This window comes from Eretmochelys imbricata, chromosome 5 (assembly GCF_965152235.1).
Source record: "Eretmochelys imbricata isolate rEreImb1 chromosome 5, rEreImb1.hap1, whole genome shotgun sequence".
Lineage (NCBI taxonomy): Eukaryota > Metazoa > Chordata > Testudines > Cheloniidae > Eretmochelys > Eretmochelys imbricata.
The window spans coordinates 128,735,864-128,753,305 of NC_135576.1; the positions used below are offsets into that span (position 1 = coordinate 128,735,864).

Sequence of the window (17,442 nt, forward strand, 5' to 3'; positions counted from 1 at the left end):
GTTGATGGCTTCCATTTTTTTGATCAACTCCCCTCCATCTTTAGATCTCAAGGGGGTTGGCCTCAACTGCATGGGCCATAAATGGTTTTAACAGCATTAAAGAAGTCATGTGTATCAAGGGTTTCAGCGAGAAGTTGAAGCTCATTCGATTTATCCAGCCACCATCTGTTCTTCATATCATGAATTTTTTTGGAACTCTACCTTTGCTTGTTAGTGAGCTGACTTCTTTTGCACAGAGTTGCTGCTGTTCTGCCAGCAAGGTCTTGTTTATGATCTGTTTCTAGAATAATATGCCGTCAGCTGCAGTATTGTGCCCTATGTTGGTTATTACACCTTAAAGACAAATGAGAATGAAAAGTGTCATCTTCACGTTTTCTTTGGAAGAAGCCTTAGAGAGGTGGATGAGTGGCGGGGGTACACAGACATAGCCAGTCTTGCACTAACAGGAGGAGTACACAAGTGTTATCTATCTTCAACTATATTATATCATACAAATTTAATGAACAATATAGGGAAGGTAGATTAGAAACTTACTTTGCTCATAAAATCATATTGAAAGGTGGCACAAAAACATTCTGACAGCTCTACTTTGTCGTAAGAGCATAGGTATCTGAATAACTTGAAGGACAAAGGAATCTTCAAGCTAAAATCAATTTTCAGGTACGTTAAAGTTAAATGTTAATGAAAATTCTGAAACTGAACTGGGGAGCTCATCACTTTGAGGGGAAGAGTTAATAGAAACTGATATAGGAGCAGTGGAGTGGCTTCTTTTGGAAGAGGTGAGCCCTGATAGTTGATAGAGGACTCTGAAAATGCAGTGTCAAGATGAGAAGACAGAAAAGAGGAGAGCCTGGAAGGAGCTTAGCTAGACATAAATATGTGGTTTGGATTGAGTGACTTCCTGAATGGAAAGATGACAGCTGTAGGTTGATGGTACACATGAATGCTCACTTCCCAAAGTGTGCATGTTACGAATGACATGCAAGTTGATGATTGTTTCTGTAAAATGTAAATAACTGTTGGGGGGGGGGGGGGAGTGAACTATTTTGCAAAAATACTAGCTTGCTTAAAGCACAGTTGCATTTGCTGCAGTGATGAGTTACATTTTAGGCCTAAAACTAAAATGAAACTCTTCAGTTAATATCTGATATTGACTTTGTGTTTTAGGTATGTGGATTAAATGAAAACACATGTTGATTCCTAATGGAGTCAACCAGTGGTGAAATTGAAGCCACTTTTTATTCTCTGATCCCCTTCTTAGATCTGTCCAGTGTGACAAAGTTCCTCCTCTGCCTTGGTGGGGCCTGAGCTTATTGGCAGATTTTCTCGCCTCAGAGGTTCACGGCAGCCCTCAGTTTGGCCACTTTCGTGGCTCAAATCTGCCATTCACTCAGTTAGCCTCATCACTGGCCAGCACAGGGAAAGGAAGAACAACAATCCCCGCAGTCTCTGCTGATCCACCTAGTGGATTGGGGAACAGGCCAGAGACCTTCCCCTCTGGTGGAGACCACAGTCCAGTTCAACAACTCCGGTATCAAGTAGGGAGTTGGAGGGATGGGGGGAACCTGGGCCCGCCCTCTACTCCAGGTTCCAGCCAGTGGCCTGTGGATTACAGCTGTCTACAGTGGCTCCATAACAGCTGCGTGACAGCTACAACTCCCTGGGCTACTTCCACACGGCCTCCTCCCAACACTTTCTTTCTTCTCACCATAGGACCTTCATCCTGATGTCTTGATAATGCTTGTATTTCTCAGTCTTCCAGTAGTACGCCTTCTGACTCTCAGCGTCTTGCACCTCTTGCTCCCAGCTCCTCGCACGTGCACCACAAACTGAAGCGAGCTCCTTTTTAAACCCAGGTGGCTTGATTAGCCTGCCTTAATTGAGTCTAGCAGCTTCTTGATTGGCTGCAGGTGTTCTAATCAGCCTGTCTGCCTTAATTGTTTCCAGAAAGTTCCTGATTTTTCTGGAACCTTCCCTGTTACCTTACCCAGGGAAAAGGGACCTACTTAACCTGGGGCTAATATATCTGCCTTCTGTTACTCTCCTGTAGCCTTCTGGCCCGACCCTGTCACACCAGTTTACAATTGATGTGGGTTGTCACTGGGCCCAAGGAGTTGTTTTGGTAGTTTGATATCAGGGAAGCCCAGCCATTCTTATGTCGTAGTCTAAGAGGAAGCCTGGTGTAAAGGATGCTAACATAGCTCTGTGATGACAAAATATTCCCTTATACTTGGGGAATCACAGAATCAAAAGACTGGTAGGGACCCCAAGAGGTCATCTAGTCCAGTCCCCTGCACTCATGGCAGGACTAAGTATTATCTAGACAATCCCTGACAAGTGTTTGTCTAACCTGCTCTTAAAAATCTCCAATGACCAAGATTCCACCAGCTCCCTAGGCAATTTATTCCAGTGCTTAACCTGATAGTTAGGAAGTTTTTCCTAGTGTCCAATCTGAACTGCCCTTGCTTCAATTTAAGCACATTGTTTCTTGTCCTATCCTTAGAGGTTAACCAGAACAATTTACCTCCCTCCTCCCTGTAACAACCTTTTATGAAAACTGTTATCGTGTCCCCTCTTGGTTCTCTCTTCTCCAGACAAACCAAACCCAGTTTTTTTCAATCATCTTTCATAGGTCATATTTTCTAGATCTTTAATCCTGTTTGTTGCTCTTCTCTAGATTTTCTCCAATTTGTTCACATCTTTCCTGAAATGTGGCACCCAGAATTGACACAATATTCCAGTTGAGACCTTATCAGCATGGAATAGAGTGGAAGAATTACCTTTGGTGTCTTGCTTTCAACACTCCTGCTAATACATCCCAGAGTGTTTGCTTTTTTTGCACCACTGTTACACTGCTGGCTCATTTAGTTTGTGATCCACTTTGACTCCCACTTTCTGAACTACTCCTTCCTAGGCAGTCATTTCCTATTTTGTATGAAGACTCTCTTGTCACTGGGGCAGCTGGTTCTGAGGCAGCTTTTGACCAATGGAGCAGTACAAAGCTACCCAATGTAATGGAAGATGTGGCCACTGAGTGGCCACATATACCCAGTACGCAGAGATCATCTTGGCCTAGATTCCAGGAAGACTTTTTGTTCATCCCTGAATCAAAAGGCTTCTTCTTTAACTCAGAGGCTAAAAGGCTTGTGTCCTTAATGAGGCAGGCCCAGCTGTCAGCCCCTCCCTCCCAACTGACAGCTTATGAACTTCCCTGGGGGACGGATAATTCTAGCTTTGTCCAGGGAAATTCACTAACCCCTTCCTCCCATTTTTGGCTGTGAGGTTTTACATAGGTTTCCATTAGTGTGTGTCACTGAAGTGAGTTTTAAGTGTGGATTTGTGTAAAGTGAGCAGGTCTCACTCCAGGGCAGGATGGATGTAAAGACATAAGCAATAACGTGGAAAAGGAACAGCAGAGTGGAATAAAAGTGAAAAGAGCAGGATGAGAAAGAAGGCTCAGAGTGGAGAGAGTGGAAAAAAATGAGAGCTAAAGATGAATCCTCCCCCTTTTTAAGTTAAATAAGACTTTGAAACTCTTTCCTGTGATTTATACCATAAAATAGTGTCTTACATAATTATCTCATGGAGCTTGGTCAAAATTTTGTTTTATATTATTCTTTGAGATCCTCAGTGTTTCAGTGGAAATACAAATGCATTACATAATGTTACTTGAGTTACTCTAGGAGAGCAAAAAGAAAAGGAGTACTAGTGGCACCTTAGAAACTAACCAATTTATTTGAGCATAAGCATCCGATGAAGTGAGCTGTAGCTCACGAAAGCTTATGCTCAAATAAATTGGTAAGTCTCTAAGGTGCCACTAGTACTCCTTTTCTTTTTGTGAATACAGACTAACACGGCTGCTACTCTAGGAGAGCAGCCTTCCTACTGTCAGGAAATGAAATTTCCTAGGGAGCTTGTATGGTGTGTGTGAATGGAAGTACGTAATTCTGAATTAACATGCATAATTACAGCCACATTTATAAGAGCTACCTATTGCTTGAATCCTGCTCTTAACCAGGGGATCTGCAAGACATTGAGACAGCATGAGCTGCTCATTGGGAGTGCATGTTACAAAGTCTAGTAAAATAGAACTTGACATGCTCAGTGATCTACAACAAACTGAATTCAGCAGGAGGACCTAAAAGATAAATGATTAAGTGATGTGGAAAAAATAACTTCAAATGAACAGAAGTGAGCCCGGTGTCTTTTAAGGTTATAACCATACCATGATTGCAAATGTAAATGTTTGAACTACCTCAAAAAATTGAAATGAACAAATGGTTTTATGTTTGATAATCAGGTGATACTTTTTTCTTGTAAATCTGCTTTATCCAATCTACTAGATAGCAGTCAGGAATAAAATCCAACCAGAATTCTTAAGTCTCCATGATCCAGATATGTCCACCATAGTGCTGTTACTAATGCATTGAATTTAAGCATTTTCTTCTATCTTTGTTTGAGAAGGTAGAAGTTACAGGGCCACAAGGACATTAATCTATATATTTCTTATATAGCTTCCTTAGAACTGGATTTTTTGCAGTTGTCAAGTTGTGGTTAGATTCAACAGTTTTCTTTAAAAATAAATTTATTTGGAATAACAAAGATGGAGAATTAATGTTGACATTTTAAAAAATCCAGCGCAAAAATATAAACGGTATTGCTCTTAAGCATTGTGATGTTCCCCTCTGGTGTTGGCTGGACCAGTGATCTGCTAGGTCATTCCAATCCTTGACTCTGGGAACCAGCCTTACCCTGCTCTGCTGTGAGAACCCCCTGGTGTAGGTGGAAGAGAGAGGAAGAGCATGGCAAACGTCTCTCCCTTTTATCATGTCCTTTCTTCCCTCTTGGCTTTGCGCTGCTCTCCCACCCCCCCTCCGCCCCCGAGTCATTGAATCATAGAATATCAGGGTTGGAAGGGACCTCAGGAGGTCATCTAGTCCAACCCCCTGCTCAAAGCAGGACCAATCCCCAACTAAATCATCCCAACCAGGGCTTTGTCAAGCCTGACCTTAAAAACCTCTAAGGAAGGAGATTCTACCACCTCCCTAGGTAACCCATTCTAGTGCTTCATCACCCTCCTAGTGGAAAAAGTTTTTCCTAATATGCAACCTAAACCTCCCCCACTGTAACTTGAGACCATTACTCCTTGTTCTGTCATCAGCTACCACTGAGAACAGTCTAGATCCATCCTCTTTGGAACCCCCTTTCAGGTAGTTGAAAGCAGCTATCAAATCCCCCCTCATTCTTCTCTTCTGCAGACTAAACAATCCCAGTTCCCTCAGCCTCTCCTCAAAAGTCATGTGTTTCAGTCCCCTAATCATTTTTGTTGCCCTCCGCTATACTCTTTCCAATTTTTCCACATCCTTCTTGTAGTGTGGGGCCCAGAACTGGACATAGTACTCCAGAGGAGGCCTCACCAATGCTGAATAGAAGGGAATGATCACGTCCCTCAATCTGTGGGCAATGCTCCTACCCAAAGTGCCATTAGCTTTCTTGGCAAAAAGGACATACTGTTGACTCATATCCAGCTTCTCGTCTACTGTAACCCCTAGGTCCTTTTCTGCAGAACTGCTGCCTAGCCACTCGGTCCCTCGTCTGTAGCGGTGCATGGGATTCTTCCATCCTAAGTGCAGGACTCTGCACTTGTCCTTGTTGAACCTCATCAGATTTCTTTTGGCCCAATCCTCTAATTTGTTCCCTCTGTATCCTTTCCCTATCCTCCAGCGTGTCTACCACTCCTCCCAGTTTAGTGTCATCTGCAGATTTGCTGAGGGTGCAATCCACGCCATCCTCCAGATCATTAATGAAGGTATTGAACAAAACCGGCCCTAGGACTGACCCTTGGGGCACTCCACTTGATACCGGCTGCTAACTAGACATGGAGCCATTGATCACTACCTGTTAAGCATTACCTCATCACTGTCCCAAACTGACCAAAGGAAGGCGGGTGACTCACTCGAGAGTCCAACAGATCCTTTGTTGTTTCCTAGGCCAATGTCCTTTGTTCCTGTGATGCTGAGCTGGGTTTTTCCCATACGTGCCCTGATGAGGTGTGAACTGCCCCTCTACTTCTGGAGAGTTTTTGCCTGGGCTTGCTTTAAGACATGAGGACACATTTTCAGCCTCATAACTATATACATGAAATTACAACGTATAATAGTACTATAACAATGATTATTATAACATTACCATAACAACAATGCTCAGTACATCATGAGCCTTCCGAAGACACTCGACATGACAAACTTTGCATTAGACACCACACAATTCTATTATAAGGATGAACATGGTGGTGCTGGGTGTTCCCCCAAGGTATAGAATGTCACAAGTATAAGTAAGCAAATTTAGAGAGGGTCACTTCATGCTATCCTTGTATTTTAGATTATAGTTTTAGGAGACCATGTGCAATTTCTCAGCTAAAATACTGTTTATTTACAAATTTAAATACCTATCTAGCATATTGAGGTGCTATATAGTAGTGTCCAAATAAGACTACGAAGGAAAACATGCTTTCTATATAAAGTATGCCTAAAATGGACTAAAATAGCATGTTAGATGTTCAGTCCTGTGAAATGGTGTAATACTTGGCTTGGAAAGTTAATTTGCAGGTAGTGAGAGGGAAGCTGTACCTGGCAAGCTAGGGGATCAGACTCATCAATTTCTGCGGATTTTTTGTTTTTTAAAAAAAATTCTAGCCCTTCTGCTTATGGAGATGAATATTCATATGCAAACCAGTGAAGTGTTGTCTTTGTCATCTGGAAGCAGACCCTCCAGTGCCTCTGCTGCTGCTCAAAGCTTTGCCAGGAAGCAAGAAAGCGAAATAACTAGACTCTGGTTCGTGTCATTGCTGATAAGACACATTTGGGCCGCAATGAAACTGTGAAGAGTCACGTCAATTTCCTGCTGCTGCTGCTGTTCCGGAATGATGTGGGCAGAGATTCGGTGGAGGGGAAGAGGAGTTTCCAAAGAAGGAGGTTGGGGAAGGAATAGAATGGAGTCTTTTCCTCATAACGTGTAGGTTCTTGGACCCTTGGTCACCTTTACTCTATCTTTCTCCCATCTTCTTCCTTCATCTAGAAGGCTTGGGGTGAGAGGTAAAGTAAGGAGTCCTTGGAGCAGCCAGCACTCTTCTGGGTTCATAAGGAGGAAAGAGAAAGTTTCTTCTCCTTTCCAGCAGCCAGAAGTGAGTGCAGGTTCCGACTGATCATGTACTGTATGCTAGACAGGAGTCGATCTGTTCCATTTGTCATTCAAGATTCAATATTCAGTAAAGTTTCTAAGTTCAGCTAGTCATGTAAATTGAATCTGGGGTCTTCCATTCTCATGCATTATTCATCAAAAGATTCTGCAGGCCAAATAAGTGCAGTCAGTTACAGCTGTGCAATCCTATTGAAGACAATGTTGCACAAGTGTAACTGACAAACTCACTAAACAGTTTTGTTGCTGCACAAGAAAAAGAATTTAGCTCACTCTTCTAGCTGTGAGAAAAGGAGTACTTGTGGCACCTTAGAGACTAACAAATTAGCTGTGGCTCTACCGGGTTAATGGGAGTAAAAGGTTGTATTAAAAAAGCAAAGAATCCCTGTCCCTAAAGTAAGCAGATGTAACTGAATATATACAAGGAGTACATGGGCTCGAGTGAGTGAGTGCTCTTTTACCCAGTCACTCTTCAGAATAGAAAAGCATTTTGATTCCAGTGACTTCAATCTTTGTGCTGGAAGTACTGGTTTGAATGGTAACTGCTGGAAAAAATGTAGCTGAAATCATCTGTAATCTTAGATTATGCACCACAGATTCATGGATGGAATTCTTAATTTCATAACTTTTGAAGGCTACTGTTGGAGGTAGTTGGTGAGAGTCCTGGGGGGTAAAGAAAATACCTTCAAGTCTAATAGTCGTCGTTGCAAACTGCAGGAACTCTGCTCTGAAATGGGAATATATCCGAGAATACTAGGCAACTTTAGTGCTTGGGAGCAGGGGCCACGTGGACAGTTAGCTTACGGCAGGTTAGTGTGGAATAGACTTATGCCCCAGGTTGCAGTACACTAATTGTTTGTATAGAGGAGCCCTTATTTGTTTACTACTAATGCAACAAATACTTTGGCTGTTTATCTAAACTGAAATATTCAGTGGATGTTTCCTTGACACCATATTGTGTCTGTAACTTTCTTGAAACAAAATTTGATGCAGCTGAATAAACTAGATGCTTTCCATCCTAGAGTGTGGAGAAAAACTGAATTTATAGGGAGTTAGTTAAAATTCAGAGGTAAAGATGGTGGCACTACAGTCTTGAGGGGAGAGTACTAAAACTCTTACTCAGATGTTTACAGAGGGTAAATGAGTTTCTACAATGGAAAAACTAGCAGTTATCTTCTGAGTCTCTTATCTTCCTGAGAGCACTGAGGAAGATGAGTCTTGGAATAACAGATCTCCCATTCTCTCTGGAAAAGTCCATTTTGTCTTTGCAAATATCAAATATTTCTTCTTTCAGTCACCTCAGCCTTTGCAGTATTGGTAGGTGTGACGTTTTCCTGGTGTCATCTGGACCGGTGATCTGCTAGGTCACTCCAATCCTTGACTCTGGGAGCCAGCCTTACCCTGCTCTGCTGTGAGAACCCCACTCCTGGGCTGTTCATGCACAGCCTCTGGCATGTAAATTGCTCCTTGGATTGTGCAACCGAATGACACAAGCCAATATCTCCAGTCCCAGACCCAACTCTAGGAACCTCCGTTTTGTATGAGTTATGCCCACTGGACACCGCAAGCATGTATGAGTTCATCAATTTAACAAAGAAATTGATATGTACCAGGCTTGTTATCTTAAGGGGACTCTCTAACATGCTTCAGACCAAACGAACTGCTTCAGGTAGAATAAACAGATTTATTAACTACAAAGATAGATTTTAAGAGATTATAAGTCAAAGCATAAGTTGGATTTGGTCAAATTAAATAAAAGCAAAACACATTCTAAGCTGATCTTAACACTTTCAATGCCCTAACAAACTTAGATGCTTCTCCCCACACGCTGGCTGGTTGCTCTTCAGCCAGGCTCTCCTGTTTGATCAGCACTTCAGTTGCTTGGTGGTGGTGTCTGTAGATGGAGTTGGAAGAGAGAAGAAGAGCATGGCAAATGTCTCTCCCTTTTATCATGTCCTTTCTTCCCTTTTGGCTTTGCCCTACCCACCCCCCCCCAACCTCTTCAGAGTCAGATGAGCGTTACCTCATCGCAGACCCAAACTGACCAAAGGAATGGGGGTGACTCACTCGAGAGTCCAACAGATCCTTTGTTGCCTAGGCCAATGTCCTTTGTTCCTGTGAGGCTGGACTGGGTTTGTCCCATACATGCCCTGATGAGGTGTGAACTGCCGCTCTGCTCTTGGAGAGATTTTGCCTGGGCTTGCTTTAAGCCGTGAGGATCCATTTTCAGCCTCATAACTATATACATGAAATTATAACCTATAACATTACTGTAACAACAATTACTATAACATCACTATAACAACAATGCTCAGTGCATCATGAGCCTTCCGAAGACACCCAACATGACAAACTTTGCATTGGATACCACACAATCATAAGGATGAACATGGGGGTGTAGGGTGTTCCCATGAGGTACAGAACATCACGGTTGGTAATTCAACTCTGTTTCATTTTAAATTATGGTTTGAGATAACTATTGAGTTAGGCTTAAAAGCACAGTTTGTTTGAAGAGAAGAAACTACAGGGAATTTGAAAACCTTATGACAGTTAGCCTGAAGATTAAGGTGTTACTGGCCGGAATGGAAAAATTGTCTTGCCACACATTTCAAAATTCCCCTCAAATGGCTAAGATGTATTATTCTTGTGTAATGCTCACCATGTACTGAACTTATATTGTCAATCAACTTTCTATTATAAATATGCTGAAAGCATAACAGAAATAAGAAAAGTAGTAACTTTTTACTCTTCCTGTCTTTACTTCACTTTTTATCTTTTCCTGTAACAGAAAATGTGTTTTACAATAGTGTCTGGAGGTTCCAACAGATTATACAGTGCCCGGTACAGTGGTGTCCCAAATAGCTCCAGACCTAAGTGCTTTCAAACCAAATGGACAAGATGGGATGAAGGATCACCCCCATTTTATAGATGGGGTTTTGAAGCACAGATTAAGTGACTTGCCCAAGGTTACACAGCAAGTCTGTGGATTCAGGAATTAAACCCAGGTCTCTTGTATTCCAGTTCAGTGTCCTACTCTACAAGGACATGGCATATCATTCCTGTTTTGTCTTCAGTGTTAGTTTTTTCTTTCTCTGTCTTTATGTCCTTCTTCCTACATAGCTTTAGAGCTGCTCTATTTTCTGGATCATATCTATGGCCTGTGAAAGACTGCTTTGTGTGACTGGCCCCCCCCCAAAAAAGAAGTACTTTTTAGCTTGACTTAAAGGGTCAGTGGAGTATTCTCCCAGCATGAGATGAATCCTCTGGTCTAGGACTGCTGTAACTCTTAAGTCACTCCCTGACCTGGCCCAGGGGTAAAGGGCCGGGCTAGAGGGCGGGGCATGGCCAGGGTATTCCAACACGTTGCTGGCCATGGGCGCTGATAGAAAATATGGGATAGTCACTGTCCAGAGACAATGATCAGTTGAGAAATAATCTTCTGCAGGCCGCTCGAAGGGAGAGCGTGCATAGTTTCTTATCAAAATGTTTGATGCCTCCATCTTTCATATCAGACTTTCATTAATTAGTGCGTCGCACCCTTGAAGCAAGACCCTCTGACTTCTTGAAGGGAGAAGGAACATTGTTTTCCTTTAACAACTTGGCAGCTGTGTAGGTACAGTTCTGTCACTCTCCTTGTTCCTGAGATTTCTAGCTGCTGAGCAGAGTGGCAGTTTCTCTGATAGGATTTTTCCTGCAGCTTCAGTTTGAGTCTTTCACTCCAGCTCTTGCCTTTGCTATTGCTCCTAGATTTGCAGTCTGTTTTACTTTTGCTTACACGTTTCTGAATAGCAGCAGTTTTTTGCTTCTGCAGCTTGACAAACCAGCAGGAGCCGGGGCACCAGCTCTGTGTGCAGACTTGGGAGGGTTACAGTTCCTCAATTCACAGTTCACATTTGAAAACTTCTTTGCAACCATAAGTGTTAGAAACTTCATTTTTAAAATGAAAACTTAGATTCTACAGAAGAAGCTTATTTAGTTTATCCGAGAGACATTTAGGAGATGACTTGACTACAGATTGCAAGTACCTACCTGGGTAGAAGACTTGATAGAGGGCTCTTTAATTTATCAGACAGACATAAGATTCAGTTGCTGGAAGCTGAAGCAAAGAAAACTTAAACTAAAATAAGGTAATGAATCATTGGAGCAATTTACCTAGGGATGTGGTAGCTTCTGTTACTTGAAGTCTTTAAATCCAGATGAAATCTCTCTCCAAAAGATGTGCCCTAGCTCAACAAGAAGTGATGGATTGGATGCAGGAGCCATTTAGTGAAATTCTATGGCCTGCGTTGCGCACAAGGTCAGACCATCTGATCATCCCTTTGCTTTTCACGGACTCGGATTTAAAAGGCTTGAAGATCAGGCTGAAGTCTCCTTGTCTTGGAAATAACTTGACTATCGTAGCTTCCTTAATAGTATGCTCCTAAGAAACAGTACCAAGATTTTTCAGAAGTCTAGGATTTTGGGAATCTGTCTTGAAAGGGACCTGATGCTCAGATGTTAAGTAATCTGAAAAATCAGGCCATTTGCAGTGTTTCAGGTTGGACAACCTAAAAGTGAGACATGCAAAATCACTTTTGAAATTATTGACCGCAAGATGTAAGTGCATGTTTCTACTAATTTTATTTGGCTCTATCAGGTGAAATTACAAAAATGTATATGTTGGGGACTTGATTGCAGAGATCAGGGAATGATTGAATGGCTGTGTGTTCGTATATTACTGGCAAATCTGAGTCTTTTGAATTCAACAATTTCACGTTTTTATTGATAATAAAAAGTGTTTGAAAAAAACATTTTAAAATTATTTCTTTTCAGGGATGCAGTCTAATATTAGTCTCACAGTACCTATGTCCCCTTCTGAATGAAAGAGACTGGCTTTACTTGTATGCTTTATGCTTATCCCCTGATTAGGGCTCTTACAAACTCATTCTTTACCATCAATAGTATAAGTTACATGCCCCGTATTGCAAAAAGACATTTAAAATATACTGGATAGAACCCAGAAAACAAGCCATGTCTTATTGGACGGTGAGATAAATATGGAAAACTTTGCATTTAAATCGGAAAAAGCATTGTTTGCAGTGTTATTGTTTAAACTAAAGTAAAATAGTCCAAATCACATTATATACAAATTCCTGCTGTTTTGCCCACATAAGTTGAATGAAGGAACTGATGTTCCATCTAGAGAACCACCAACAGATGGTATCCAACCTGGCCTATACCGATTATGGATAACTAGTGATCCTAATGGAGAACATATGAGTTCTGACAGGGCTTAAGTACATAAGTATATAAGTGAGCGTCAGTTTAGAAAGTTCTTCTATTTTTTTTATAGGTTTTTTGTTTTCAGTATGTTTATTTTCAACTTTGAGGGCTTTATTGTTTCATTTTTGGGAGATTAATCAGTCTTATTCTGGGTAACTACCTCATTATAGACTTGATTGCCTATTTAGGATTTGTCTTTCTCGGTGTGAAATTACAATTGTTTTAGGTCCTGAAGCAAGGTTATAATCAGGACTCTGATAATTACTAATTTACTTACTGATCCTTTTATCTGTTTCTTTCTTACTAGATCCTGGATTTGAGCATTTTAAGATAGCAGAAAAATCCCATGGGAATTGGATCAAGCTCTATCTAGAGGGAAATAATTCAGAAGTCCTCTTCAACCTTGGCAAAAAGGTCCTTAAGCAATATTTAGAGGCTCTGAAGATCTTGAGTTCTTCACTAAGCAAGCAAGTGGCACAATACGACATGTATTCAATGACGGTGGGGACTGTGATAGTCCTGGAGGTATGAATTGATAAGTTTAGGAAGGAGGTTATATGATGGCATTGCCTGTGCTAGGGGAGAATGACCCAGGAGGTCCCGTCCCAATTTATATTCTTGTGAATTCACATCTCATTATGAAGCGGCTAAGAGCAGAAACGTTCAATTTGCTCTTTTGATTACATAGTATGGTTTTAGTAATGAGTAATGCTGGAAATTGGTAACTGTTTCAGTGTTAACTCTTTTCTATTGAAAGATGAAGTATGACTTTTCAACACACCAAAATTATTTTCTGGGATAAGTGTTAGGAAGCTTTTGGTATAATCTCTTTGGTTTACGCTTTCTGTACTTTGATATTTACAAAAAGAAAAAGAGTACTTGTGACACCTCAGAGACTAACAAATTTATTTGAGCATAAGCTTTCGTGAGCTACAGCCGATGAAGTGAGCTGTAGCTCAAGAAAGCTTATGCTCAAATAAATTTGTTAGTCTCTAAGGTGCCACAAGTACTCCTTTTCTCTTTGCAAATATAGACTAACATGGCTGCTGCTCTGAAACCTTTGATATTTACAGTAAGTGTGTAGATGTGCTCCAACTTTAACTGCTCTTGTATCCACTAGCCTATATTGCTTCATGAGCAGAGCTTCTCTATATAAAAAGTATAGAGCAGCTATGACAACGTTCTGTTTGTGCCTAATGATGATGTAAAATTCACATTTCAGCAGTCCGGGTTAAATTCTCAGATATAGGAACATTTATTCTTCGTGCTTAAAGGTATAATCCTGGGAAAGGAGTGCTTCCTGCAGGGAGCTCAGTGCCCTCAACTCTTGCTTAAGATCTTCTGTAGGAGCTGAGAGTACTCAGCACCTCACAGGACCGGGCCCTAAAAATAGCAAATACCATCTTTGGTATGAAGCCTGGAACAGGCTATTTGTAGGTGTTGTTTTTTTGTTTGTTTTTTTTTTTAAATGTGGATAATTATTAGGGCTATTGATTGATCGCAGTTAACTCACGCGATTAACTCAAAAAATTAATTGTGATTAAAAAAATTTATTGCCGTTTTAATCACATTGTTAAACAATAGAATACCAATTGAAATTTATTACATATTTTTGGATGTTTTTCTACATTTTAAAATATACTGATTTCAGTAACACAGAATACACAGTGTTCAGTGCTCACTTTATACTATTTTTATTACAAATATTTGCACTGTAAAAATGATAAATGTTGATTTTTTTTTGTTACATAGCTGCATTAAAAACTCTGTAAAACTTCAGAGCCTACAAGTCTTCCTTCTTGTTCAGCCAATCATTAAGACAAACAAGTTTGTTTAGATTTATGGGAGATAATGCTGCCCGCTTCTTATTTACGTCTCCTGAAAGTGAGAACAGGTATTCTTATGGCAGTTTTGTAGCCAGCATTGCAAGGTATTTACATGCCAGATATTCTAAATAGTCATATGCCCCTTCATGCTTCAGCCACCATTCCAGCGGACATGCTTCCATGTTGATGATCTCATTTAAAAATATGTGTTAATTAAATTTGTGACTGAACTCCTTTGGGGGAGAATTGTATGTCTCCTGCTCTTTTACCTGCATTCTGCCATATATTTCATGTTATAGCAGTCTCAGATGACCCAGCACATTGTTCATTTTAAGAATGCTTTCACTGCAGATTTGACAAAACGCAAAGAAGGTACCAATGTGAGATTTCTAAAGATAGCTACAGCACATGACCCAAGATTTAAGAATCTGTAGTGCCTTCCAAAATCTGAGAGGGACAAGGTGTGGAGCATGCTTTCAGAGGTCTTAAAAGAGCAACACTCTGATGCGGAAACTACAGAATCCAAACCACCAAAAAAGAAAATGAACCTTCTGCCGGTGGCCTCTGACTGAGATGATGAAAATGAACATGTGTCGGTCCACTGCTGGAGATTATCGAGCAGAACCCAACATCAGCATGGATGCATGTCCTCTGGAATGGTGGTCAAAGCAAGAAGGGCTATATGAATCTTCAATGCATTTGGCACGTAAATATCTTGCGACTCCGGCTACAACAGTGCCCTGTGAATGCCTGTTCTTACTTTTAGGTGACATTGTCAACGAGAAGCGGGCAGCGTTGTCTCCTGCAAATGTAAACAAACTTGTTTGAGTGATTGGCTGAACAGGAAGTAGGACTGAGTGGGCTTGTAAGCTCTAAAGTTTTACATTTTCTATTTGAGTGCAGTTATTGTACATAATTCTGCATTTGTAAGTTAAACTTTCTTGATAAAGGGATTGCACTACAGTACTTGTGTTCGGTGAATTGAGAAATACTATTGTTTTTACAGTGCAAATATTTGTAATAAAAAATAAATATAAAGTGAGCCCTGTGTGCTTTGTATTCTGTGTTGTAATTGAAATCAATATATTTGAAAATGTAGAAAACATCCAAAAATATTTAAATAGTATTCTACTATTGCTTAACAGCACAATTAATCTTTTTAATTGCGTAACAGCCCTACTTTCTAGGATTAAAAAAAATTCCATCATGTCGGATCACATTGATGACTTATGTGGTGTCACAGTGTTAAAACCTGAAGACTCACAGAACAGATCTCTGCTACTTGAGCTAATGGAATAACTGGTGGTAGTGGTATTGGGTTAGCCACTATAGGGAGATGAGGCAACATTTGGGTTTCACAGCATTCCTTTGTCAGCCTACTATTTGTTGACAGAGGAATGTTGAGGCTCAGGAAATACTAGATTTTTATGGCAGGTTCTGCAGTGACACATAATCCAATGTTTATACAGACCCTCGTGCCCCTGGCCTGCCCTGCCCCTTCCAGCCTGTGCTTGTCCGTATCCCTCCTCAGCACTTCATGCATCTGTATTAGTCAAGTGGCTTCCTCTTCCATTGCCAGTGTGGCAGTACTGGGGAGTATTGAGAGCACAGGATAGAGTCTCTGTGCTTTTAGTTCTTGTGATTGGTGCTACAACAGTCCCTGACTGCTGAGAGGACCAATTGCAGAGATAGTCCTGCTCAGCCCCTGCAGTCCTGAGATGAAGTTTCTGCACTGTTGATCTGTGGGGTAGCACATGCTTTGTGTGGTCAGCATGTAGGATCTGTGAGGGGTTGGAGCATGCTCAGTACAGATGAAATCTTCAGAGAACATCTTTTTGGGGGAGGGATAGCTCGGTGGTTTGAGCATTGGCTTGCTAAACCTAGGATTGAGTTCAATCCTTGAAGGGGTCATTTAGGGATCTGGGGCAAAAATTGGGGATTGGTCCTGCTTTGAATAGGGGGTTGGACTAGATGACCTCCTGAAGTCCCTTCCAACCCTGAGATTCTATGAGATTCTAACATAGCTGTTGTACTCTACTAAATGAGCATGTGTGAACTGAGGTTTTGGGGCTCAGAACATGTCCAAATATGGATGAATTTTCACAAAGATGGTAAAAAACACATCCTTGTCACTGTGGGACCCTTGCCAAATTTCAGGTCTCTGATCCAAAATATCGGAGGCACTAGAGCTTCTCAACAAAATGGTTACGAATTTTTTAACATGGGCAAAATATCAATATGAGAAACAGCTGTGATTTTGCTGAGACTTTAAAAAAAGAAAATTCATCCCGAGCCAAACAGCAAACATGGAAAATTTAAGCCTAAACCATTAGTTTGGTGGGGTTATAAGAAACTGAAAATAGGGCATTAGAATGGAAAGGGCTGGGTAAAACAAGGTCTTAAAATGAAAAACATCTGGCAAGTAGTTGATTGTGTGATTAACTACATAGGCACTGCTACCTGAGCCACTTTATAATAACCTGTCCTCTGTAAATCTGTTCCTCTCTAACTATAGAGGAGAAAATGGAGGCTCACTGTGGCTTTACGGGTTTGGGTCAATTTCTGCAGGTATCTTAGTTCTTTTGCCCTTAATGTCCATAATGGCAGTTTTAGGTCATAACTAGATGAGTGATATATTTTCAAAGCATTTTCAAGATTAGGATACCTTTGCTTGGCAAACAAACAGATAAGTGTTCTTGCATTAGAATAAACCCCAAATAGGAACAGCATCAAAGAAAATGAATTCCAGTCTACAAATATGAAGGCTTATAGAGTATAAAGATCCACATCTATTGATAGGCAAAAATAATTGTGACCAATAACATCATAGCACTTACTTCTAGTACCATAGGTATGTGTTGGCTGGGAAGTTGATCATAGTTTGTCTAGGTTAGTTAAGACCTAAACTTAATGCATTTTCTTTATTGTGGAATACATAAGCGATGACTTCCAACATTCTTGAAACCTTAACACTGACCCTGAGACACTAAAGACCATAAAAACTGACCAGTTCATACAGGCTGCTGGAGACAGCTATAGCTGCTATGGAAAAGGGAAAGGGAGCATCTCCCTCTGTGGGAAGCAGAGGAAGGGTAGCATTCCTGTCTAGGATAAACAATGACTACTGAGGACCCTGCTGATCAGCTGGTCTGTCCTC

General features: G+C 41.0%; 1 protein-coding gene across 9 annotated transcripts in view; it reads left to right on the forward strand.

Annotated features, from left to right (window-relative positions):
• Positions 1–17,442, forward strand: part of PIGG (phosphatidylinositol glycan anchor biosynthesis class G (EMM blood group)) — a 165,589-nt gene that overhangs the window by 35,621 nt on the left and 112,526 nt on the right. For all 9 annotated transcript variants that reach the window (XM_077817889.1, XM_077817888.1, XM_077817892.1 and 6 more), the window contains one exon: positions 12,767–12,984. In XM_077817889.1, the coding sequence (XP_077674015.1) occupies positions 12,767–12,984 (218 nt within the window). The remainder of the gene's footprint in view (positions 1–12,766; positions 12,985–17,442) is intronic.